Source organism: Astyanax mexicanus, chromosome 1, assembly GCF_023375975.1.
Source record: "Astyanax mexicanus isolate ESR-SI-001 chromosome 1, AstMex3_surface, whole genome shotgun sequence".
NCBI classification, from domain to species: domain Eukaryota; kingdom Metazoa; phylum Chordata; class Actinopteri; order Characiformes; family Acestrorhamphidae; genus Astyanax; species Astyanax mexicanus.
Genome location: NC_064408.1, coordinates 11,012,501 through 11,039,925, shown reverse-complemented (window position 1 = coordinate 11,039,925; position 27,425 = coordinate 11,012,501). Strand labels below are relative to the sequence as shown.

The 27,425-nt window shown below is 38.9% G+C and overlaps 1 protein-coding gene across 3 annotated transcripts in view; it reads left to right on the top strand.

The window, feature by feature from the left end:
* The first annotated feature begins 985 nt into the window (after positions 1 to 985).
* ywhae2 (tyrosine 3-monooxygenase/tryptophan 5-monooxygenase activation protein, epsilon polypeptide 2) overlaps positions 986 to 27,425 on the top strand; it is a 35,688-nt gene continuing 9,248 nt past the window's right edge. The window contains exons 1-4 of one of the 3 annotated variants that reach the window (XM_049467516.1): positions 986 to 1,135; positions 23,702 to 23,901; positions 24,415 to 24,521; positions 26,028 to 26,234. In XM_049467516.1, the coding sequence (XP_049323473.1) occupies positions 1,072 to 1,135; positions 23,702 to 23,901; positions 24,415 to 24,521; positions 26,028 to 26,234 (578 nt within the window). In that variant the 5' untranslated portion in view covers positions 986 to 1,071. Of the gene's footprint in view, positions 1,136 to 23,487; positions 23,589 to 23,701; positions 23,902 to 24,414; positions 24,522 to 26,027; positions 26,235 to 27,425 lie in introns of those variants that run through there. The other 2 variants (XM_007229650.3, XM_049467523.1) reach the window with 2 other exon arrangements.

Below are 27,425 nucleotides of genomic sequence, written 5' to 3'. Positions count from 1 at the left end.
TCTATATATCTATTTTATACTTTATATTATTTATTTTAACAATTTATGTGCATGACAATAAAGTCTCCTTCATTTTTTGAAGTTTGTCCCATTAGAAATAACTGAAATTCTTTAGAAAGACAGTTTATGATTAAATTATGTGGCTAAACTTAAAAATGAATCCCAGACCGGTCAGTGTAACGTTAAGCAGTTTCATTTTCTGACTGCAGCTAAATACGGAAGTGGAAAATTGGGTATTAAACTTAATCATTCGTTTTTTCCCATTCAGTAGAGTGAAGAAGAAGTAAGTTTTCATAGAATATTTTTATTATCTATTTTTTTCATTCAGCCTTTCGTAGACAGAATTTTAAGAAAAATTAGAACCTTCTCTAGATTTTATCTTTAGATTTGTCCATTTTTGTGTCTTGTAACGCCAACCTGATGGTATAGTCCAACTTCCAAATTGCAAAAATGGAAAAATCTGAAAATATAGAAAATATTCACTTTTTCATTTTTTCTGAAAAAAAAGAATGAAAACTTGTTTCTTGTATTCTTGCACTACATGAAAAATAGTAATAATGGGAATAATGAGTTTTTACATCCAATTTTCTATTTTTGCATTTAGCCTCCAACAAAACAGTCAATAAACGGTATACTGACCCAAAACAATCAAACAGTCCATTTCTACTGGACAGTGCTCAACTTTGGTTTTAAGTTATCTGGCTAAACTGGGGGGGGATCCTGCTTTGTATGTGTGTATGTGTATGTGTGTGTGTGTGTGTGTGTGTGTGTGTGTGTGTGTGTGAGAGAGAGAGAGAGAGAGAGAGAGAGAGAGAGAGAGAGAGAGAGAGAGAGAGAGAGAGAGAGAGAGAGAGAGAGAGAGAGAGAGCTTTCCCGGATAGAGTTAAGTCGCCATCTTTACAGGAGAGCTACCGGTAGAGTGGGAGCTCTGAGCCGCGCACAGTCAGCCAGCCGCCCGCCCGCCCGCCCGCCCGCCCAGCCTCGCTCCAGCGCCGCCTAGCCTCGCTCCAGCGCCGCCTAGCCTCGCTCCAGCGCCGCCTGTTCCCCACCACCCGCCCGCCGCCCAGAGCCATGGCAGACCGAGAGCACTTCGTGTACCAGGCGAAGCTCGCCGAGCAGGCGGAGAGATACGACGGTAAGCTGGACGCTGGCTTTCTCTTTGCCTGTTTGCGGTTCGGTGAACATTGCGGTGTATCTGCTACACACACACTCACACAGAGCTACACACACACTGTTCACTTCAATCCCAGGCCTCTTCACTGTTCCCCCTTTTCCCTGGTGCTCCCTTTTTGCACTTTTTTATGACTGTTAAAATACCCCCAGCTTATCGGTAACCATCTTACACCTTAAATACATCAGATTTACGGTTCAATTCTGCCTGATTTTGGCTTGTTTCATTCTGTGTTGCTCAAAAATGGGAGGGGAGCGACATTGCTGTTGCTTGGCTGGATGGCTAGAAAGGCCCCCCTGTAACCTACTACTACCACCACCACATCCACTACTACAGCTACTGCTACTACTACTACTTTAGCTAGCTAGCCAGCTAATTGTCTGTCCATCTATGTAGCAAGAGAACCACCTACTACAACCTCCCACATGTGTCAGAATAGCTTATTCAAAGCCTGTTAGACATTAAACGTGTGTAAAGGCCTTTAAATGGAATAGAGTGGACTGAGAGCGTTTATATCCAGATTCACATATATGTAGATTTTATAGGGTTTATTAGCTAGTGAGCTTAGCTAACGTTCAGGTTCTGATATAGGGATATTATGGGGTTTGTTAGCTAGTTAGCTTACCTAACATTCAGGTTCAGATATGTGGATTTTATGGGGTTTATTAGCTAGTTAGCTTAGCTAATGTTCTGGTTTAGATATGTGGATTGTAAGGGGGTTTAAAAGATAGTTAGCTTAGCTAACGTTCAGATTCAGATATGTGTATTTTAGGGGGTTTATTAGCCGGTTAGCTTAGCTAACATTCATGTTCAGATATGTGGATTTTATGGGGTTTATTAGCTAGTTAGCTTAGCTCATGTTCTGGTTTAGATATGTGGATTGTAAGGGGGTTTATAAGCTAGTTAGCTTAGCTAACGGTCAGGTACAGATAACGTTATGTGGATTTTATGGGGTTTATTAGCTAGTTAGCTTAGCTAAAGTCCAGGTTCAGATATGTTGATTGTAGCAAGCTTGCCTCTTAGAACCTCCCGCATGTTTCAGAATAGCTTATTTAAAGCCTGTTATGTATCAGACATATCTGTGTTAAGGCCTCTAAATGGAATAAAGAGTAATGAGAGCGTTTATACAGGCAGTGCAGGATGAATGACTGAGATTAGATTAGCCAGCGGTCTGATTCAGTCACGTTATTAGCTAGCTGTTAGCTCGTTAGCTTTGAGATGGGTTAGCTTAGCTTAGCGTCCCGGTTCTGATATGAGAATTTAATTTAGAATTTAAAGGGGGTTATTAGTTAGCCTAGCTAGCTAACTAACTAGATTTGAACTGGCTTGGGTAATTAGGTAGCTAGCCAGTGTCCAGGTTAATATATATGTGGATTTAGGGGGGCTATTAGCTGGTTATCTTAACTAACCTTCATGTTAAAATATATGGGATTTATGGGGTTCATTAACTAGCTATATTTAAGACAGCTTAGCTTATGTTCAGATGGATTTTAGGGGTTTATTAGCTAGTTAGCTTTGCAAACGGCCAGTTTCATATATGTGGATTTTAGGGGGGTTATTAGCTAGTTAGCTTAGCTAACGTTTAGGTTCAGATATGTGGAATTTAAGGGGTTCATTAACTAACGTTAGATAACTAGATTTAAGCTAGGTTAGCTGACGTACAGGTTTAGATATATGGAATCTATGGCGTTCATTAGCTAGCTAACTAGATTTAAGATAGCTTAGCTAACGTTCACGTTCAGATATGTGGATTTTATAGGGTTATTAGCTAGTTAGCTTAGCAAACTTCCAGGTTCAGATATAGGGATTTTAGGGGGTTTATTAGCTAGCTAACTAGTTTAGCTAACCTTCAGCTTCAGATAGATATGTGGGCTCTAGGGGTGTTATTAGCTAACTAGTTAGCTTCGCTAACTTCAGGTTCAGATTTGGGGATTTTAGGGGGTGTATTAGCAACTAGCAAGCACATAAATAATTTTCAATGTAGTTATAGTTTCTAACTCTAGGTAAATGAAGTCTGTGATTTCCTTTGTATAATGTCCAGATTTGTATCAGCTGGGAAGCTCTGCACGGGATTGGGTTTCAGGTGAGATTCAGTAACACACTTTAGCCTGTAGTAACTAAGAGCTAAGAAAGGATGGCTATCTAGTGATTTTAGGGGTTGTTAAATAACTTAAATCACACCAGAGGGTTTGGGCAGTCGATATATCCCGAAATTGAATGTTTCACGTAGACATATGCACTGTTTTTCTCTATAAAATGTGTAAAGGAGGTTTAATCATTCTGTTTGTTCAGAACTCTCCATTCCACCTTAAATGCTGCAGTACTTAGCTAGTAAGTGCTGCAATATTCAAGTTGAAACAGAACATTTGACAACCATGTTGGCTTCTTAATCTGTTTTCTTTGCTCATAATGCTAGAAATGGAGAAGTGAAACCTCACCACAACCAAATAATAGAGTGTTCGGGTGTAGTATTAGCCTAATAAAACCTGGTTTACTGACTCATGCACAAACAAAAAATTAAGGGACAGTTTCCCAGAAAGGGATTAGACCTGGTCCAAGATTATATTTTACTTTTAATGGAAAATCTCCATTTAAAAATGTTGAGTAGTCAAAGACCTGGCATAATCCCTGTCTGGAGAAACTTAAAGAAGTAGCTTGCACCCTATACTGCTGAAATAAAAAGAGCATGAGCAGCTCAACCTGGTTAAAATGTTCGACCAGTTTATATGTAGACAAGTCTTTGGTGGTTTATGCTGACCTTACACCAAACGATTTACGAGCGGTTTCACTGTCACAGACAAATTTCCATTGTCGGTATAAAATCAAGTGTCTTGCTAGAGTCGAGTTGTGATTGCGTCAATTTATGTTCAGTGTACGGTGGTTTGGAAGTCAGCCTTTTTCTCATTCTGGCGTTCAGATAAAATAAACTGTGCTTTAATATGAAAAGACTTAAGATTTGCCTCATGCAAATAGTGACATGAACAACGTCAACAACCAATAGGAGAGCTACAGGAAGCCGCAAGCACACAGATGAGACTCCGGCTATGGCTCGGAAACCACGATTCTCCTGGAGTATACAAAAGGAAGAGAAACTGGTGGAGCTGTGGAGTGAGCAAAAGTGTCTCTTTGACGTTTCTTCCCATTTATTATAATAATAAAATAAATAAAATAAAATAATCTCAAAAAGAATCTAGTTGCAGTTTTGCAAATGTTGCAAGATCCCCAGTCTTTGCTAAATCTTAGTCTGTAACTAAAAAGTCTGTGACCTTTATATGTGAGAAGGTGTCATATTTAGTCTATAAAGTCTTTTCAGAGTCATTTTCAAAGTCGTCTAGTGTGTGGTTAGCATTAGCTGGTCAACAAGCATGATCAGTCTGACCAAGCATTAAAAATGTTGGTTTAGAGAAAACATCCAAGTGGAAACATGCCATTTGATTTTTACTGTGGTGATGCATGTTGGAAGGCTAGTATGACCAACGTGACCACCCTGATTGAAAAGCATGGCCAAAATCAAATGGAACATTCACTATATACGGACGTATAAGTAGGTTATCTAGCTGGTTTAACAACATAAGAACATATGTGTTTGATTGGATGACCAGCTCTATAACCACCTTGACCACCAAACCAGCTTGATTTTTCTAACCGTATTTACAGCATGTAAACAAACAAGCATAATAAATTCAAATTATCTTTGTGATGGGCATTGATGCTTTTAGGCCACACCCTCAAATGACATTACATTACTACTTCAGAATAAACACAGTAGTACTGTGCAGCTGAATGGAGAAGTAACACACACTCGCACTCTTACACACACACATGCTCATACACACACAGCAATAAAGTAGTCAGTTGCCATAGCGATAAGGCTGTCATCATTGTCTAAATCACAGTGTGGGCTTTGTTAAGAGGAGGGCCTGGACTGTGTGTGTGTGTGTGTGCGCTCTAAATTACGAGCAGATAAATTGAGGGTGTTGCGCAGGTCCGGTCACTTTCTAATATCTAGGCCGTGGAGGAGAAAGTGTCATGGCTGCACACACAGGCGTTTCCATATGGAATATGGAAATGCTAAGGATCAGGAGAAATGAGTCAGCCTGAAAATGGGCCTCTTTTACCTTCCTATCTTACAGAGAATGTTGTAAGAATGTTTTGCATTATAAATATTCTTCCAGGGATGTTCTGAAAATGTGTGGTGTAGTAATAGTTGCTTGAATCATAATGTGAAAAGAACTTTGCCAGTTAGTAAATCATTTTCTGGAAATGTTTGCCGGAACATTCACAAAAACTTAAAATGATGAAAAACAATGTTGCAAGTGACGCATAACATTTAATAAATGTGATATAAATGGTTTTACAAACTAAAGTACTTGTACATTTATTTAATCATGGAATATTTTATGAATTTATACAGAATTTAAAATGATTTAATGATAACCTTCCATTATTTTTGTTAAGCTTGGAGGGGGGAAAAGGGTTGCTGGGGAAAAAAAAAAAAGAAAAACATGCCCTCCATTACCGTTTTAAATAAAATGTTAGAAGGAATGTTCGTTCCTAATGTTAGAGTCTTATTCTGTTGGCAATACTTCTCTGCAGGGACTGGATAAACTGTGTGGTCTCTTGCTGCCTCGAACAGTTTCTGATTTTATATGCAGGTGTTCAGCTGCACACACAGCTTGTATAATCTCCATAAAAAGCATTGACAACAATTGGATGCTCTGGAGCAGCCAAGGCCATCTAGTCTTGGGCTGTGGAGAATTAGAATGGTGTTCTTTAAAGTGTTGTTGCTCCATTAATACCATTTCAGCATGACTTTTCAGACTTGGAGTGGCTGAACAGATCATCCAGCATCAGTAAGCCTGATTGGACCAGTGCTTTTACATTTAGTTGATTCATTCAAAAACTCACACCAATGTCAAAGTGAAAATCTAGCGCAAAGCTATTCTCAAGCGGTATTACTGAATACCACCTGACTATTAAAGTTCACTATTAAAAAGGGCTGCAGCTATCGATTATTTTTGTAATCGGGTACTCTACTGAAAAATCGATTCGATTAATCGAGTAATCGGATAAAACATTTTTTTTGTTAAAGAGCAATTAAAAAGGCATTTTACTTAGTAATGAATGACCAATTGGTTTCCTTTTTTAGATAAGTTATATTTTTTAATTCACAACATACATTTCCAAATTGCAAATACAAATAAATAAAACACAATAAATAAATAAATACCACAATAAAAAAAATATTAGTAATTACATTACTTTCACATTAGGATTTCTTGTAAATATCAAATATAGTGTATAAATCAATAAAAAAAGCATAAACATCGTCTTTGTGTTGTGCATCTTAGCTTCTGAACAGCAGAGACGTTGTCAGTTCTGCCAGTGTTGGATCAGTGCGCTGCATTCTTTTACCACCAAGCCACTTCTCCCAAATATATCAGGACCTGTGGAATAATTGTGATACACAAGTATTACAAATGTTGCTTTTTTCTTTATTTATATGTTGGACTACTTGGGTCTAATTACATCACTAAGACTAATAACTCTAATAATAAGTTCATGGCCGTGCATTTATGAACACTAAGATTGAAACCTATCGCATTGGGGCACATTAGACACTAGTGGTAATTAATATTTTATCCAATAAATAAGAGACACACTTCCTTTTATGAACAACAGTGTTCATACAGTTTTTGTCTCACCGGCCAAATGTACTCTTAGATGAAGAAATTATGCATTTAGTTTCCAGCCAAAGTAACTTCAGTTTCGCTAACTTTTAACATTTTTATTGTTTATATTCAGAACTCCACAGCGCTGTGTTTACTTTTTACATAAAGCACGTATGAACTTGTCTCTGTTCTAATAAACTAACCACACATTATAGACAGTGCTTCTATTAATTCACACTCCAAAGCGCTGTCGTTTTGTTATTAATTCACATTAATGTTAATCTCATTGATTTATTATAAGTTATATTTACCTGCTCTCTCGGCGTCCTCGCGTCTCGGGTGTCCTCGGCTCAGATGGTGCAGCATTAAAACGCGCTGTTTTGGCACTGCACCGAGTACAGGTCACAGTTCGAACATAAAATGCTTTTATTCCTTTAAAATCGCTGTTTTCTCTCGCCGCTTCCATTTTTGCCGCTGCTCAAACCTCCGTCTCTCTCTTCCCGGGTGAGGGTGACGTAACGCTGAGCGCGTTGTCAAAATAAAAGTCGCGAAAATACCGCGTTCTTTACAAGGTTCTTTACACTCGCGCATCTGTTATAAATATGGTTCTTTAAGCGTCCAAAAGAGGTTGTTCTATGGCACTGTTCAAAGAAGCATATTAAGAAGTGTGTACCATTTTTTAGATTAAAATATTCTTGCCGATTTGACAGAACACAAAAAACAAGTCATTTTAATAATATACTACTAATATACTACTAAAGTACTACTAGTATCAAAAATCTACCACAATATGAAGTGAATGAATATGCAAACTGCAACACAAAGAATCTTCACTCTAGATCTTAAGCTGTGTAAAAGTGTCTATGTATCTGCTTTCCCCTCCTGCACCCACTGACCCCACCTATAACTGAGGCATCAGACTTTAGCTTAAAGTGCTTTTCCACTGGACAATTCATCAAACTCCCAGAGCTTTCTGCTTCTTGGAGTCTGGTAAGACCAGTTTTAAGAATGGACAGGTACGTTGTGTTCGGGGAGGCGTTCTCCTGTAAACTAAGACACTCCTTCACTCTCTGCCACAATAGGCATGTTTTATTTCTTTCAGTGCGTAACTGCCCTCAGTCTACGGCAGGCTGTTCTGCTGACCTGCTCCACTACCCTTTAAAATCCTGCCCCTTAGCTAAATGTTAATGGATGGCATGTTTCTTTACCAGCAAGACTTTCCCCAAGCTGCCTTGTTGTCTAGGTATCACGTTTGTTTTTTAGGCTTTGTGTCTCGAGTTGGGGGGCTGAATTTAGGACACATTGTATTCTACTGTATTGTTATTTCTCTTTATTCGTGTTGTCATCCCAGAAAAAAAATTATCATGCATACTGTAACACTTGTTTTTTTTTTTTTTTTTTTTTTTTTTTTTTTTTTTTCTAGACCGGGATTAAGTCTAGTCTTGATTTTTGAGATTTTTTATAAAAAGAAGAAATGTCTAATCCCTCCTGGTCCATTTAGAGACCCCAATGGGCAACTATGTGTGAGGCCAAGTTAAGACTTGGACAGAAATTCCTAGTTTCCAGTTGCGCACATTAAGGCATATTATCTTGGTTTGTATGTAATAGTGGTTGCTAAGCGGATGGCATAGTTTGCCAGGTGGTTGCTCTGGTACCTCATGTGGTTTGTTGAGCCCTACTAGTAAATGTACTATACTATATACAGTTCTGGAAAAAATTGAGATCACTTCAGTTTCTGAATCAGGTTCTCTGATTTTGCTATTTATAGGTATATGTTAGAATAAAAGAACAATGTTCATTTTACCCAATAAACTACAGACAACATTTCTCCCAAATTCGAAATAAAAATGTTGTCATTTAGACTATTTGCAGAAAATAAAAAATGGCTGAAATAACAAAAAAGATGCAGAGCTTTCAGACCTCAAATAATGCAAAGAAAACAAGTTCATATTCATAAAGTTTTAAGAGTTCAGAAATCAATATTTGGTGCAGTAACCCTGGTTTTAATCTGTTTTTATACGTCTTGGCATGTTCTCCTCCACCAGTCTTACACACTGCTTTTGGATAGCTTAATGCCACTCCTGGTGCAAAAATTCAAGCAGTTCAGCTTATTTTGGTGGCTGTGATTATCCATCTTCCTATTGATTATATTCCTAAATCAAAAAGAATAATCATTTTTAAGTGGTTTCTTTATTTTGTTTCAGAGCTGTATATCAATTTGACATACAGGTGCATTAAAAATATATATATATAATTGAAAAGTTACTTTATTCTGTAATTCAGTTCAAAATGTGAAACTCATATTATATAGATGTATTAAAGCTCACCTTCCGCGAAAATCCGATTTTTCTTGTTTTTTGTGGAATACAGTAGGTCTCTCCGAGTTGAATGTGTACACCTGCACATTAAACTGTTTTGCAGCCCCCATTGTCTGCAGGAGCTAAGCAAAGAAATCCCCCCTCCCCCCCCTCCGAAAAACGGGTGAATTTTGAATTATCTTTCTGCCTACGTAGGCAGAAACTCACAGACCAGCCCACCTTGGCTCGAGAAACTCCCAGAGGCGGAGCTGAAGCGACGCAACATCACCGCTCATCAGTTAGGAGGTGGGAGGCAGTGAGCGGCAGAGCGGCGAAGGGGCGTCGCAGTGCTCCTAGCCAATCAGAGGAGAGATATTTGCATGCTGTTTGCATGTATGAATATTCATGAGCAAAGCTGGAATCCGGTCATTTTGGACACACCCCTAAAACAGTCCATTAAAAAAGAGCTATACAGAGACACCTGAGCACTTTTTTTTTTACAAAAACGGCTCACATGTCATTCATTCATACTAGAGACCACAACTAGACATTTTAAAATGAAAGAAAAAACGACGGAAGGTGACCTTTAAAAATTTTATCAATTTCCTTTTTAAAAATTATGACCACCACTATATTACCATAATTTATGGTGTAGTTTAAATGTTTTATGGCTGTTTTCTTCATAATGTGCATAAAAAAAATGCTATCAGTTCGTCTCAGTAGATAGCTAACTAGCTAACTTTGCCATTCCACCTTAAATGGTGCAACAGAAAGCAGAGGTTGCAGCTTTTAAGGTGGAATGGAAAGATAAAGGCTTATAAGCTTGCTGAAGTTGCTAAACTTTAGTGCTCCACTGCTATCACATCAGACCAGCAAGGTCACCCACAGGTTCGTAAAGGATTCTCACAGTTCTTAAGGAGCGGATATCACCCCTTTTCTTGTGTAGCTCTTTTTCAAGGGTAAAACTAGGGGTAAGGGTACAAAAGATAAATGGGATTGGGCCTTAATATTGAGGGGGGGGGGGATGGAGAGACTGTTCTCTTTAGAGCTTTTCTTCACTCCAGTCTGTTCGGGCCCTGCTCAGCCGGCTGGAGCCCGCCAGGCAGAGTGCAGCTGGGGTCGGGCCAGGCGAGCACACACGAGGGAGGTGTGTGTGTGAGAGCAAACCAGTGTGTGACAGAGTGAGAGAGAGAGAGTGGGGGGTAGGGGGGGTTGATTCTCTTCTCTTACATAAGCTCTGAAAAGAACAGAACAGGCTAGTCCAGTCCGGTCCCCCTCTGTGCATATGGAGCACTAGCCTGGCCTCCTCTCAGGAAAAACTCCTGCTAGAACACTCTCCGCCTTCCTGTCTTCTTCTGGACGACTCAAGCTCTCATTAGCTCACTCTTCCTCCTTCCATGTTTATCCCATTACCTTTAAGAGGTGGGTGATACAAAATAATGAGTATTTTATGGTACACAGTACTCGAGGTATATAAAAGCACAACCTCTAATTCATTGTTTTTCTTTTTGTAGATGAATATTAAAGTCATCCAGACTATGAAGGAACACATAAGGAATCATGTAGTAATTAAAAGTGTTAATCAAACCAAAATACTCTGTGAAGAAGCATTTAGGTGCTCTTATCTGGGGAGCTGTGGAAATTTGTGGTTTCAGAGGCTGGTAATTCTGATAAACTTATTCTGTACAACAGATGAAACTCTTGTTCTTCATTTTCTGGGGCGATCCTGATGAGTGCCAGTTTCGTCATAATGTTTTTGATGGTCTTTTTGCAACTGCACTTGAGGATACTTTTAAATTTGAAATGTTTCAGATTGACTGACCTTCAATTATTAACGTCATTTTTTTTCCTTAACTTAGTTGAGTAGTTCTTGCTTCTCATAATATGAATTAAAACATTACTCAAATAGAGCTATTCACTGTATACCAACTCTACCTCTTCAAAACTTTACAACTTATGCTCTCAAACACAAGAAATTTAAGTTATTAACTCTTCAGCACAGCTGTTAACTGAAAGTCTGGATTCCAGGTGACTCTCTCATAAAGCTGACTAAGAAAATCCAGCCAAGATGTGCAAAACTGTCACCTACACAGGATGAGATACATTGAAGGATCTAAAACGCTTTTTTTGTTTACTAACTAATTCCAATGTGTTTCTTAATAGTTTGGATGACTTTAGTATAAAAAATAATTACAAAACACAGAATTTAAGTTGACTGGTAATGTACACTATATGTACATATACTAACGTTTAAGTCCTGTATTATATTGACTAAACTTCGCTACAAGGTCTAGACAAGCTGTATCTCAAGCTGTATTTGCACATCTGTCAGCAATGGGTGCAACTTAACCATAGGCAAATGTGTGCATTCATTCATTAGAAGGGGTGTCCACAAACATTTGGACACACAGTGCATCTTTGTTCACTGTAGGGTTTTCATAGGTACCTTCACGCCCTCACTCCCTCCTTCTCTCCAGTCCAGCTCCTTTGTTCTCCCCCAGTTTGGCAGTGAGGAAGTGAAGAGCAGTGCAGCTCCAGGCGCAGTGGGAGGGCCCGTCTCTGGCCACCCAGCCGACCTGCAGGAATTCCAGCGCAGTGGTGTAATGGTGATGCCTTTCCTTTCCCTCCCTCTTGTACTCCTTCACCACCACCACCCACCCCCAACACCCTCGCCCCGACAGGCACTTCCACACCAGGCAGTCTTCAGCATGGAACAAGTCATACATCAGCCTCGCCTACCGCACCACCTCTCCAACTCTCGCTGTGCAGATTTACGCCCTGCTGCTGCCCCTCCCAGCCCTGGCTCTCGAGACGCTGAGTAATTAAAGATATCAATCTAATGTTTTTCTGCTCTCCATGTTCCACAGGGGACTCGCTCTACACCCTGCGGGACACTAGAGTGCATTTCTTTAACTGGCATTGAACCGTCTTCACTTTTTTAGGATGATTTTCTTAAAGGATTCTTTAAACCGAGGGCTTTGGTTCACAAAGTGGTCCACTTTCTTGCTCCAACTCACAAAACAAAACAACAAAATGTGGACCTAAAAGCCACTGTAATGAAAAAAACAAATAACTTTTTCTACGACTCAACTAACATATGTTCTCCAGAAGTTAAAGCCAAGCAGCTCTGCAGGTGTGACCTAACCAGGTATATTGGGCCAATAATTACAGCAGCTGTTGGCAAATGCCATCTTTGCCATTGCCTCCTTTTGGTATTTACTTTCTTGATCCTGCCCCAGACGGTCCAATATGTCTAATAATCAGAGAGGAATTTTCATTTTTTCTTTGTTCTGAAGCATTTTGATGCACTTGTTTTAAGGTTTCACAGACTCCTTATGGTTCATCCCTTTGGTATGAAGCCAACAGTAGATTTGTTGTATTAAACAATTTGTAGGACCACCATAATATTTTATAGCTCAGAATAGGTTTTCTGGATGATATGGCTGAAAATGGTCACCAATATATTTCTTAATTTTGGTCAATATGAGTTAAATATCGATATGAAGAGTACAACGGCCACAGCCAATGATGAACGTAATCACACTGATAAAGCTAGGCTATTTGGTAGAAGTAAGAAATCCTGCATCACGTTATTTAAAGACACGTTTACAATGCACAATGTATTGTTGATACTATAAAAAGATTCTTCTCATGATACCGTTTCTTTTAAAACCTCTCCATCCATCCGTCCATAGCCCATCTTTTGTTCCACTGTTCCTCTTTTGTCTAAAACAGGGGTGTCTCATTTGCACCAAGGACTATCCTCAAAAGGCAGGATGTAACTTTTATAAATGTAAACACATGTAATAAACAAATGAATGCAACTACTCCTTAATGTTAAATAACTCTAAATGTATTACCTATTCAGTTAAAACATTAGTTGCATGGGAAATGTTGCTTGTTGCTTGATTATAACCAATCCTTTTAATTCGTCATGTTATAAAATCAATAAACTTAATCAATCAAGGATAAAACTATTTAAGTGAATAAAAAATAACATCAAACAAGTTATAATAATAACTTTGATCAAAATGTTTGACATACTGAAAAGAGCCTTAATTAGTAAAATATTAAAAATTGTGAGCTGATGTAGCATTTCGCCAAAAACACTGTTCTACAATAGCCTTGCATCAAACTAATCAGATGCTTTAATTACAATAAACAGTACGGCAGCGTTTTCACATCAATGACTACACTGCCGTGTAGTGGCGGTAGGCCGTAACTTTGCAGGTAACACAATCGACATGCATTGTGGGATTTTTTTTTTTTTTTGGTCAAAGCACATATCTGACAACTCCAGTGCCATCTGCTGCAGGTGTGGATGCTTTCTGCTCCCAGTGTGGTGTGTTGGGTCACGTGATTGGTTTATATCAGCGTTTTCATTGGTTCAATCTCGTATTCGGGATTGTGTGTAAACGCCCTTAGTGTTTAGGGCTATTGCTATTAGTATATGCCTCCTGCAAGTCAGGTATCAAATATGGGAAGTAGTAGATTCTTGTAGTGTTTTGTGCCACTGTAGCACCAAACCTATAGGCTCAGATTTGGACTTTCCCTCAATCTTTCTTGCAGTCTGGCTTTGGCAATAGGCTTTGCGTTTCATCAGGACCTGTAAGGAGTTCTCCTCTCATTGGTCAGGCAGTGCTGACCAGTGTGTTTCTCTCCAGAGGTGCTGTTGCTATGTTTGGAACACCATACATCATCGCAAAACGTCCTGCATCAGCACACGAGTGCCCACGAGCTTTGGACAAGCCCTCCACTACCGAAGGCTCGTCAGGGTTTCTGTTCCAGTGACCTCATCCCTCCCGTTCCCCTGCTAATCTTCACAGAGACCCGGTTCCCTGGTGTCTGACGGAGGCTGGCCGTGCCCTTGCTCTTCTCCTGCTGAGTTATGAATGGACTCCTCCCTGCGTGCCTGGGCTTGACTCCTGAATGCCTGCCCCACTAGAAATGGCTGGTGGCCATGTCCACATGCTCTACGCTGGGCGTAGTATTGCGGCACTTGGTTTGGCTGTGTTGTTGTCGTGTATTTAACCCTAGCCTGGGATCAGCTTTGAGAGTGTCTCCCAGTTGATGGAGTCAGGGAACAGCAGGTCCTGAATCAGCATAAACAGCCAGGCGTGCACTCGGCGTGCACTCAGCACAATCTGTAATGGATGGGCTCTCTTGCGTTCTGCTGCGCAAAGGGTGCTGGCAGTCCCCCAGCCCCTCCATTAGAGAGAGGAAGCGAGTGGGGTGGAAATGACGCTTTTAAAGGTGCCTCCTCCTAATCTCTTTAAAGCTCTAAAAAAAAATAAATAAAAAAAAAGAAGGAACAGTGTAGGGAAATGCAGCTCTGTGTCCATGGCTCCTCTAGACAAGGTCACTTCTGATAACTAACATTTATTAGCCTAGATGTTCTGCTATTGTTCACAAACATTTGTTGCTAAGGCTGGCTCACTGTTATTGACTGCATGATTATTGTGATTGGGGCTGGACAGTATATCATAAATGTGGATATATTCAAATATTTTGTAATATCATGACTGATGTAGGGCTGCAAATAATGATTATTTTGGTAGTCGACTAATCTGACGATTATTTTTCGATTAGTCCACGATTATTTCTGTCAGCACTAAAAACAATAGAAACAGCAGAACGTGATATTTAAATGGCATTTAAATATCTGAATGTTACTTAAACGTGAAAAGTACTGATATTTAGGGATTAAATATGTAATTTGTTGTGTTTGGGCACTTCTGGAGACACAAACTAAATTGATTGTAAACTGTGTGAGCAAACCATTTACCCATCTCCCATTGCACTTTTGTCCCCAGCACTTTGACGATTAGTTGACAATGAAATTTGTGTTCGACAAATTTAAATAATCGACATTTGTCAGTTATATCAACTAATCATTGCAGCTAGCCCTAGCCTGATGAGGAAGGTACCACATGATTCAATTCTAAAAAGAATATGCATTGTTTTTTTAATGGGGAAGAGAGTACAGTCTGTGAGCACTGCATCAACTATTTTATTCTCAATCATGCAGTCTGCTGAGTCACTGAAATATCTTAATTTTAAAATGTTCTGCTTTGTAGATTAATATTAAAGGCATGCTCACTCTGAAGAAAAATAAACATGCAATTATTTCGTAAACAAAAAATAATGTTGAAAAAAAAGGTCAATCTAATATTTTAGATTCTTCAACTTTGCAAAGTACTTCTTCACAGCTTTGCACATCTCTGCTGGATTTTCTCAGTCAGCTTTATGAGGTAGAGTCACCTGGAATTCAGGTTTTCAGTTAACAGCTGTGCTGAACTTCAAGAGTTTATTACTTGAATTTCTTGTCTCTTAATATGTTTGAGAGCATCAGTTGTAAAGTTGTGAAGAGGTAGAGTTACAGGTATACAGTGAATAGTGAATATTTGATTAATGTTCTAATCCATATTATGGCAAGAACTAATCGACTAAGTACTTTAAGAAATTAAGATCAGTCAACCAGAAACCAGAAATTTTAAAAGCTTTTGAAAGCATCCTTAAGTGCAGTCGAAAAGACCATCAAAAACGTTATGAAACTGGCACGTATCAGGACTGCCCCAGGAAAGTAGTACCAAGAGTTACCTCTGTTGCACAGAATAAGCTTAGCAGTTAAATGCAAGTTAAGCACCACAGATGAGAGTATTTTAGTTTGATGAACACTTAAAAGTTACTACATGATTTCTAATGTGTTCCTTCATAATCTGGATGACTTTACAAATTTATTTACAATGTAGTAAAATAAAAAGAAAAAAAATTAAACATTGAGAAAGTGTGTAAATGTTTGACTGGTGCTGTAAATATGTTGAGACATGCCATTACAATAGGACCCTCTGCAGCAGATAACCCTGAATCTTGCACCTTGCCCAATGTCTGGTGTGCCCTAGAGTTGTACAAGAGAGTGTTGATCTGTGAAGCAGTGGAGATAATGGTGTTTTCTGGAATATTGGTGCTTAAGTTCTCTTCCTACACACTTCCAGCACACTGTTGGCATCTAGTGATAGGCTAGTGATGTGAACCTGACCAATAGAAAGCACCACCTCACACAGTGTCCTATTTTTTTTTTTTTCTTCAGTGGAGCGTTCACTTTGAATTCATTAAAATCAATGACTGGATGAGTCATGACTGACTCATTATTACAGAAGCAGGAAAATCATTGTGTTCACAGCTGAAAGCTGATTGGCAGGCTGGGGTTCCTCAAGGCTGAGGTGTGGGATCTTGTGAATTCTTTTTTCATGGACCTGGATCATTCAAATCTGTGCTAATTGTAGTAGCATGCTTGTTTTGCATGCCTGCGGTTATGAAGTCTGTTCAGCTGCCTTTAGGGCTCAACCTCAAAGCAAAGCTGGTGCATATTTCACAAGGTAAACCGTTAACGGGGAGGAGCACACCAGATTTATGTAGTTCTGGGATTTTTTTTTTTGTGCTTAACTGAAGGTTTATTTTACTAGAACTTCACCCAAAGCCAGTGTCCTACTGTTTTATGTGTTCTGACTGTTTTAAAGGTTTTAAATGGATTAAATGGGGAATATAACTGTAGAACTGTCTTCTAGTTTCTTTGAGCTAATTTTAGCCCTGCATGCTCCGAGAGTGAGCTGGATCACTTAACAGCAGATTTAGTAGCTGTGTCTTGATTAAGATCATAGACTGTGTATAGCTGGACAGAGCATCGTCTCAAAAGTGAAGCCACCACAGGTCGGGCGCCCACTGTGTAACCCCACCCATCGCCATAGGTTTCAATGGCAAAACAGACAACTTTCAATCATGTTTTTTTTCCCAGTATACTGTATTTCTACCTCCATTATTTAAATGCAACAACTAGTGTAACCTCTGCTCTCTCTATATTGTTAAATTAAACATTATTCAGCTCTACTCAAAAAGGTGTGGTTATTGTAAAAGGGCTGGGTTACACCTAGCCGGGGTGGGACCAATGACTGTATGGGCGGGACCATAGACTGTGAATATCTCAGTGGAGGCAGCCCTCAGGGGCAGGGTTATTTAAATGAGTAGGCGGTCTCTCCACAGTCTTTCTCCCTCCTCTGGTCTCTACTGCGCAGACTCGGGTTTCAGGATCGCCAACATGGAGGGAAGATTTTGGCTTCATTTTCATTGAATGAATGGAATGGCGACACGGCGTCCATCTTTTTTACAGTCTCTGAAAAAGATCTTGATGAAGGGCTTCTGATTTAACTGATTCAACTGTTTCCATGAATGTCTGATTTAAGTGCTTTTCGGCCCACCATCATTGTATAAGAGTGGATGGTGTGGTCTATAGTGATGACCACCAACGACAAGACAAGCAACCTTGTTGTCGATGGCCTGGTGTTGTAACCGCTGAGCCACCACTGCCTCAAGAACTTGTCAACATATGTTGGAATCCCTAAACTATATTTTGCTGTAGTAATTTATTGATTTGTCGGGACACTGGGATTTAAGTGCTTTGAGTGCCAGAATGCACGTAAAAAGGAAGCTTGTTTCACAGTGATATTGTCCTTTCACATGTTATTCAAGCTATATTATACCACAGTTAATTTCGACCCTGCAATGTGATTGGCTTAGAGGTGTTCTATGAGTGCCGTTATCAGCCGGTAATGCACTGTAACCGAAGCTCTCTATGTATTACTCCACCACATACAGGAAACCCAGCAATGATGCAGTGCTTACCAGTTAAACAGCGCAGTTACAAACAGAGCAGCAATGGAACAATTTTATCAGATCATATTTTCTCATCCTCTTTTAACTTAAATTCTTTAGTAAACAGCGACAATGGATATGTGGTATAATTGCAATGCTACATTTGAGGTTTGTGCTATAACGTGTAATATTACACGTTATAGCACTCCCTCTCGAGTATTATTGCTTAATTAGTCAACACTGTAAATATACAGTGGTGTGAAAGTGTATGCCCCTTCATGATTTTTTTTTTTATTTATTTTTTTTTTTTTTGCATGTTTGTCGCTCTTAAATGTTTCAGATCTTCAAAGACATTTAAATATTAGTCTGAGACAACACAAACACTAAATGATTTTTATTATTAAGGTAGAAAAATCCAAGCCTACATGGCCCTGTGTAAAAAAGTGTTTGCCCCCTAAACCTAATAACAGGTTTGGCTACCCTTAACAGCTACAACTGCAATCAACTGTATGCAGTAACTGTCAATGAGTCTTTTACAGTGCTGTGAAGAAATTTTGGCCCACTCATTTTTGGAGAATTGTTGTATTTCCACTATTTTTGAGGGTTTTCCAGCACCTTTTTAGGGTCTCAATAGGGTTTAGATCAGAAATTAAGCTCAGGAGTGATAAACCACAGTTATGTTATATTATAACTGGGGGTCAAACACATTATTTCTCCCTTAAAAAATGAAAACCTTTATTTCAAAACTGCATGTTGTTTACTTGTGTTGTCTTTAACTAATATTTAAATTTGTTTATAAAATATTTAAGTGACAAACATGCTAAAAATGAAAAAAATCATGAAGGAGACACTTTCACACTGTATGTAGTGTAAACCTAATCCAGGTTGATTTATTACCCATTTCTGCTTTTTGCTGTGTTATTTGTATCATCAGCCCTCCAGTCTAATCTGCATCCTGTAAAATAAACAAAGGTTATGTTTACTATTTTGTTTGTTACATGTAGCGCTGGGTGATTTTTCACAATGAATTTGATTAAAATTTTAATGTTTTTTTTTTTTTTTTTTTTTTTTTTTTTTTAATGGGGTAATCCCGATTTTACACACTGTATAATCATTATTTTTTTTTTGTGATTATAAAAATATCTATCTATCTATCTAGATAGCACTAGTTACATGATTAGCAGATGCTCCTATTTGGTGGATTTTAATAATGTCAGCTCTGCCGTAGTCTTAATTAGCTTTTTTCGTTCTTTTTTCCCTCCACCCCATTAGGGCTGGACCCGAATATTCGGGTATTCGGATATTCGTTGAGTAGGTATTCGGTTTTTAATTTTGGTATTCGGATATTCGTTTTTTTTCTCCTTTCCAGAGTTCCACCTCACTCTAACCACTTCTGTTTTCGCGGGTCCCGTCAGAATATCTTGCGCGCGGGACAGAACTGAACTGTTATTGGCTGGAGCGGGAGTTTAATCCAGACGATGCGGCAGCAAATTAATAAATAGTTAAGAAAACTGTAATAATTGTAAAAAAAAAAAAAAAACCTAAAGAAAACTCTCAACGCGCAGGATGGACCGACACACACAAGCACACACCGATGGTGTTTGGACTGGGGTAAGGAACGGGACCGCACTATTCAGCGCTGCTGTTTTAATAAATATATAAGTAAATTTTAAGCATTAAATGTAGTTTATTTAATTTATATTAGGAACGTGGGGCGGGAGCGGCAGAAATGTGTATGTGGCGGGCGGGCGCGGGATTAAAAGAAGCAATTTTTTTGCGGCGCGGTAACGAGACGTGGAAGAGTGGGTTTAAAAATCAGTCTCGCGCAGACCTCTATTATACATGATAAAAAAAAATGCAGGCTCTTCGAAACTGATTTATATAATAAAACGTAAGGGGTAATGTGGCAACAGTAGGTTACAAAAGCCTGGCCTACAAAAATGATGTCTGAACGAATTTCCTCTTATCTAATATAATTTAAAATGGTTTAAAAATATAAAATAATTTCTAAGCAAACGAAATATTTAATATTGAGCTTATAGCCCAAGTGCAAAAATACAAAATCAGTAATACGGCTATGCCCTGCACAATCCTTAAACCGAAATAGACCAAGTACAATAACGTCATTAACAATGACTTTCCTCTACTCTAATATAATTTAACATGGTTTAAAAATATAAAATAATTTCTAAACAAACGAAATATTTAATATTGAGCTTATAGCCCAAGTGCAAAAATACAAAATCAGTAATATGCCCTGCACAAAACCTTTAACCGAAATAGACCAAGTACAGTTTACAATGACTGTCCTCTAATATAATTAACAATGTTTAAGAATATAAAATACTTCCTGAACAAACGTTTTTTTTTGTTTGTTTTTTTAAGCAAATAGCCTAAGTGTGAAAACACAAACAGCAATTTACTGGGCTGGCTTGCGCAGCGGAGAAACCGTGCAGCAGCCTCCTAGCCTGCTTACGCAGTGGATAAGCCACGGTGTGGGGCAGCAGAAATTCCGGGATGAAAACACAAAGAAATCTGGGCTAAAAACACAGAAAAAATATGGGGTGAAAACACAAAAATATGGGGGATAAAAACACCAAAAATCCGGGGTGAATATGTCTCGTCGGTCAGAGCAAATTGAACATTTTTCAGTGGATTAAAGGGGCCGTGATTTGCTTTTTTTATTTTATTTTTTTACCTCTTTTTAAAAAAACGAATATTCGAATATTCGCTTTGAATCAGTGCCGAATATCCGGAGCTCAAAAAACGCTATTCAGGCCAGCCCTACACCCCATATCATTGGCCGATAATAGTGAGTTAAAAAAAGCTAATTTTAAAGCTTTGCAGAGTTAATGGTTTTGTCTTTGTCACACCCCAGTTCTACACACAGCTCCTTTCTGATAGGCTGATGTAGTGTGTAGTGTGCAGAGTAATGGCTGCAGTAGTAAATGCATTGCTGACACTCACTGAAGCTCTATGAAGAAGAGCTGGAGGGCTTGGAAACTCTTTAACCTGGTTTCTGTACGCATGCAGCGCAGCCAATCAACCGCTCTTAACCACCAAGAATTCCCCCCACGGTTAGAGTTGCTCAGCAACCAGCTTGGTGGGAAAGGTCGAAGGTGAGTTTGGGTAGAAAAAAGCACACTGCTCCTCTCTACTTTCTGCTGGAATGACTCTGTGTAATGACTGTTAGGTCAGGTCTGGCTATAAATGTTCATGTTAGGCTAAGACTGTAAATCACTGACTAGTTTGGTGTATTTTTAATTTAACTACTGACAACTTTTCCAAATTGAAGTGTCCTAACTTGGACAATAAGTTACATATGAAGGGGGGGAAAACACCAATCGCCATACTTGTATTTGGTAGAAGTTGGCAAAAATTGGAGAGTGATATTGTAAGTGTGTCTGTTCATAACTCTTGATTTATTAATGGCCAATAGAAATGGTTGTTTTTCTGTTCTGAAATTGACATGTGTATTAAAATGATGGTATTTAAATGTTTTAAAGAGTCTCTACTGAGCAGTTTCTCTGCTGTGAGTTGCCCCAAGAAGGCTTTCTACTAGATTGTGGAGGTTTTCTGAGAGGAATTGAATGCATTCAGTAACTAGAACTTTAGTGACATCAGGATGTTGGATGTTCATCAGATTTTTTCATCTCCACTACTTGATGGAGAACAGTTTTATTGCAATATTTACTCTTGATCAGTGGTTGTTTGGAAAGCCATGTCATCTGCCGGTGTTGGTCCACTGTGTTTTATTAAGTCCAAAGTCAGTGGATTTTATTTTCCAGCAGGACTTGGCACACTGATACATAAATGTAACAATTTGTTTTATATAATATTCTTATTCTTATATTTTCTGAGACACTGACTTTTGGGTTTTCATTGGCTGTAAGCCATAATCATCAACAATAAAAGAAATCTATACAATGAGTTTTAACATTTTGAACTGAATTACTAAAATAAAGTAACTCCAATATTATTTTTTTGGTGATGCACCTGTAGCTTTATACTACAGATACTTAAATTTAGCTTGTTAAATTAATATTCTCAACCTTCAGCAGTTTTCTGAAATAATGTCAGCTCTATGACCATAGTATAAATGGAGCATTAAAAGATTGGCTTAACAAAGGACCACACGTTTAGCTGTAATATAATCAGTACTGATTCATTAAGACTGTAATGTTCCCATCAAACTGCAGTTTTCGCTAAGCAGTATCCGTTTTTTTTTTTTTTTTTTTTTTTTGCAAGTGTAATAAATTGGTTGTAAAGCTGACAACTCCTGTGGGCCAAAGAAAAGTGTTGCTTCAGCAAAACTCTCACCATCATAGTGAGAGACACTCAGCAGAAGAGAGGGAGGTTTACATATGGGTCACAGGTGAACAGGTCCAAAGTCTGGTTGCGCTTTTAGAGACTGGATATCAGTGCCAGGGGCCTAACAGGGAACTGGCAGGTTAGAAACCTAATGACACACAGGGTGATCACTCTTTAATTTAATGACTTCTCAAACCTGAGCTAAGCAGACTGCAGGAGTCTGCAAGGATAAGCCAACATATTACTACTCTGTTGAACCTACGTGTACCTGTGTAGCTAACTAAGTTAAGTAAAGCTAAGCTTAGTAAACAAAACTGTAACAAAAAAGACTCTTAAAGGCAAACAAGTGCTGGATGTTAATCTACACAAATTTCCCTCCTGGAAACTGTTCATTCGGGTGAGTAAAGCACTTCCGTTTATTTACAGTAAGCTTAGATTCCCAAATTTCTCCAGCACTAAGGCTGGAGCGTATACATGAGCTGGTAACTGCTTGCAGTTAGTGGCTAACTGAGCCACTGAGGAACCCTGATTAATATTGGCTAACCCAGGGCAATATTAGCTAGTGGTTTGTCCCACATAGCTTGTTTTAACACTGAACACACACACATATATATATATATATATATATATATATATATATATATATATATATATATATATATATATATATATATATATATATATATATATATACACTCTGAACAACGAAAGAACTAGCACGGTTAGCGACTAATGCTAATACTGCTCCAGCAGTGCTAGGCGGGGTTGCCAGCAGGCTACAGTCCAATAATACTCACCTCTCAACCTGGAAAGCGGTTAGCGGCTAATGCTAATGCTCCTCCAGCCCCTGTGCTGGAGAACTAAGCTAAAACTCCTGTAGAACATGACTGCACTGATGATTTTTGGAAAATTAAAGGATTTTAACTGTGCTTTATAGAGCGAAACATACGGTAATAGTTGCTGCCATCAACCATAGTAAGGTATGTAAGATTTCACTCTTCTTCTGCTCCTGCTGTGGCCTTATAGACACTTATACAGCTCATCCAGGATCTGCTGCACTAATCTGGTTTCAACTCATCATCTGTGCTGATTAGTCAATGAGGCTCAGCCTTCACCTGGGCAAACAGTGGGCTCACCTGTTTACTCACAACAGCTCAAGCATTTCATCCCATCTGAACAAATTCCAACAGCAACACAGTGTTACTTGTGCAAAGTATCACTTTATCTCCTTCGCTGTTAACAGTCTGAAGGTCATCACATTTGGAGTTAAATGTTAATTATTGGGTTAATGTTAACTTATTAAAGTGATTTAAGAGACTTCTTCCATGTTGAGTTTGGGTATCTGTGCGTTTTCGACCTGTGCTGCTGGTGTGTGATTTGAGACTAGGGTTTGTGAATTGTGAATGCTTTTACTTGGCACTCTTGAATCGGCAGTGGATCATTCTGGACCCAGTTCTGTATATGTCCAATACTGCAGCATCATTTAAGGTGGACATTTCTGGTCTAATTCGTATAAGCATTAAGGTTTCATGTTGTAAAACAGATGAAACATTGAAATTAACACTCTTCTTTTGTGTTTTTTCTTGTATTTTTTTGTGCAGAAATGGTGGAGTCGATGAAGAGTGTAGCGGGGAAGGACGTGGAGCTGACAGTGGAGGAGAGGAACCTGCTATCTGTGGCCTATAAGAACGTGATCGGTGCCAGAAGAGCCTCCTGGAGGATAATCAGCAGCATTGAACAGAAGGAGGAGAGCAAAGGAGGAGAAGACAAACTCAAAATGATCCGGGAATACAGGCAAACGGTGGGTTCAGAACATGGGCAGGGTTGAAAGGCACCCAAGTGAACAAAACTAATTCTTAAAAAAAAAAAATCAAACAAGCGCTGGGTATTAATCTGCAGATTTCTCTCCTAAAACTATTTATTTGGTTGAGTAAAGCACTTCTGTTTATTTACAGTAAGCTTAGATTTCCAATGTTTTCAACAGCGCAGTTTGCAGCAGCACTAGCTGCACTTAGTAGCGCTAGTAAATGCACTACACTCAGGAACCCAGAGTGTTCTGGTAACCCAGGGCACTATCAGCTAGCAGTTTGTCCCAAGTAGCTTGCTTTAACACAGTAAACGCACAGACAACAGTCCGATATACTCATCTCTGAACGGAAAAAAGCTAGCACTGTGGTTAACAGCAAATGCTAATTCTACTCCAGCCTCTGTGCTGAAGAAACTTCACTGAAACTCCTTTAACAAAGAAATAAAATAACCTTTAAAAAAGTGAAAGTAAACCAACACCACTTTTTTTCCTTTCCTCCATCTGTAGGTTGAAAAGGAGCTGAAATCAATCTGTAACGACATTCTGGATGTACTGGACAAACACCTCATTCCTGCAGCCAACACGGGAGAGTCGAAGGTTTTCTACTACAAAATGTACGTCCTTATTCATCCTCATTCAGAGGAATAACACACATACTGCCCTCTTATGCTGCCCTGAGCTCAATTCAGTTGCATGTCCGTCGTCATTAGTGTTCATACTAACACATTATAACTCTTTTATTTTAAGATTTTCAACTTATTAATTTATCTTAACAGTACTTTAGTAGTTTGTCTCTGTGTTTAGAAAAGGATTTGAAGCCAGCTCAGTTAAAATGTGCATGGCTTTGGGAACCTATGACCAGCTGTTTTAATTTGGAGAGAATGTGTGAAGTTTGTATGTACATACAGCTCTGGAAAAAAATAAGAGACCACTTAAAAACCACTTAAAGAAATGATTTCTTTAATTTTACCAAATTAAAAACCTCTGGAATATAATCAAGAGAAAGATTGATGATTACAAGCCATCAAACCAAACTGAACTGCTTGAATTTCTGCACCAAGAGTAGCATAAAGTTCTCTAAAAGCAGTGTGTAAGACTGGTGGAGGAGAACATGATGCCAAGATGCTAACATGAAAACTGTGATTAAAAACCAGGGTTATTCCACCAAATATTGATTTCTGAAACTTTATAAATATAAACTTGTTTTTATTGCATTGTTTGAGGGCTAAAGGCTCTGCATCTTTTTTTTATTCCAGCCATTTCTCATTTTATGCAAATAAATGCTTTAATGACACTATTTTTATATGGAATTTGGGAGAAATACTGGCAGTAGTTATATAGAATTAAACAATGTTCATTTTACTCATACCTATAAATATCAAAATCGGAGAAACTGATTCAGAAACAGTATTTCAACCACAGAACTTTTAATTAAATTGATTACGTAAGTTACATTCACACTGCAAATAGCCAACATTTGTTGAACAGTCCACACTCCTAAACTAATGAGTATTTTCAGAAGAGCTGGGCTTCACGTGAAGGTTCTGTTTCATTTATCTAGCACCACAGAAGCTGTTAAGCCTAGCTGTTAGCCACAGAATTGTCTTATTACTGAATTCATGCCAGCTTTCTAAAAAGTTCATGTTTTTCCAGCCACACTCACTTCTTTGCATTACCTACATGGTTTCACTAAACTTAAAATCTTCTAATTTAATTTAAACAGCAGTATCTCCTGTCACTTTCATGTTTATTATCTCACCACGGCAGTCAACAAATGTTGAATGTTTAATTAACATAACGGTCACTTGAATTCAAAGGTGGCCGTTCAGACTGAGTTGCATTGCTTCATGTTGGATATGTATCAGATTTTAATGCCACATATGGAAGTGGACCGAATTGCAACTGAAAAATTCTAGTTTTTCTCCTTTTTTTACATATGTGTCACATATAATAGAAAATATGTGGTAGAGAAAGAGATTAGATCGAAAAACAAGGTATTTTTCCTACAAGAGAACTGCACATTTGTCTCACACTCTTCAAAACTGCTTTGAGTTACTTCAGCCCAGCTGTCAGAAGTGTTTAAGGTCTGCGTTTGTGTGTTTGCGGGTGTGTGTGTGCAGGAAGGGTGACTACCACAGGTACCTGGCAGAGTTCGCCACGGGCAACGACAGGAAGGAAGCTGCGGAGAACAGTTTGGTAGCGTACAAAGCAGCCAGTGACATCGCCATGATCGAGCTGCCGCCCACACACCCCATCCGCCTGGGCCTGGCCCTCAACTTCTCCGTCTTCTACTACGAAATCCTCAACTCTCCAGACCGCGCCTGCAGGTCAGCTCCAGCACACGCACAACACACTTACTATACATGATACACACTTCTGAAACTGTCTGGAGCTCCAGGATTGAGGTTCCAAATCTAGTTTCTGTTTTAGGCACTAAATCACATTGTCTGAAAGAAATGACTTTAATAAAGAGTTTTTACTGTGAAAACGCTACATCACTTTAGAATGAGTGCAGGGAAACATGCACTAAATGGACAGATTATTTTGCTCAATAAAAAAAAAAACTCACAAAAAGCAAATTAAAGCATAACATATAGTGCAGGAAGAGGCAACAAAAACTTTATGGGCTTTGGATATGGGCTTATATAAGCCTCTACCTAATAATAATATAAAAAATTATATTATATATTATATAAATATATTTTAACAAACGCAACTTCAACAGAAGAATTTCGATTTCTTCTCGTGAGCCCCACACGAGTGTGTTGGCTGGGTGGCGAAATAACACCTTTTTAACTGTGAAGACGCCAGGAACAGCAACCAGAATTTGCCAGATTTAAGTTGGTTAGCTGTGATGCTAACAGGCAAGCTTAACAAGGAGTGATCTGCATCGCCAACAGCGAGGTTTGGCAGTATTAGCCGCAATGCTAACAGCCTGCTTTGATGGGGTTGAAGCCGCAATGCTAACAGAGACAGCAGTTTTTGAGAGGCAGGCTCAACAGGGTTGGGACGTATTAGCCGTGGCCTTAGTAGGTTTGGAGATACAATGCTAAAAGACACGTTTGATCCTTTGGGGCCTGTTGCACCAGCTGTATAAATAGTAAAAATTAGGAAACACAAACTTAAGAAGGAACTTTTGCAAAATTGGTGCAACCCAGCCCCGGGCCACAAGAGAAATATAATGGTATATTTAATATTATTATATACAAAAAACAGCCCGCAGCTACAGGAGACTGGCGACCCAAATCATGGCAAGGAAAAATGAAAAGCCCTAAGGTTTGACATGGCTGACCCACCTGTGTGACTCATGTCTGTTTGACATTGTACCATAAATAGAGTGTGTGTACGTGTGTGTGTGTGTACGTGTGTGTGTGTGTGTACGTGTGTGTGTGTGTGTACGTGTGTGTGTGTGTGTACGTGTGTGTGTGTGTGTACGTGTGTGTGTACGTGTGTACGTGTGTGTGTACGTGTGTACGTGTGTGTGTACGTGTGTGTGTACGTGTGTGTGTACGTGTGTG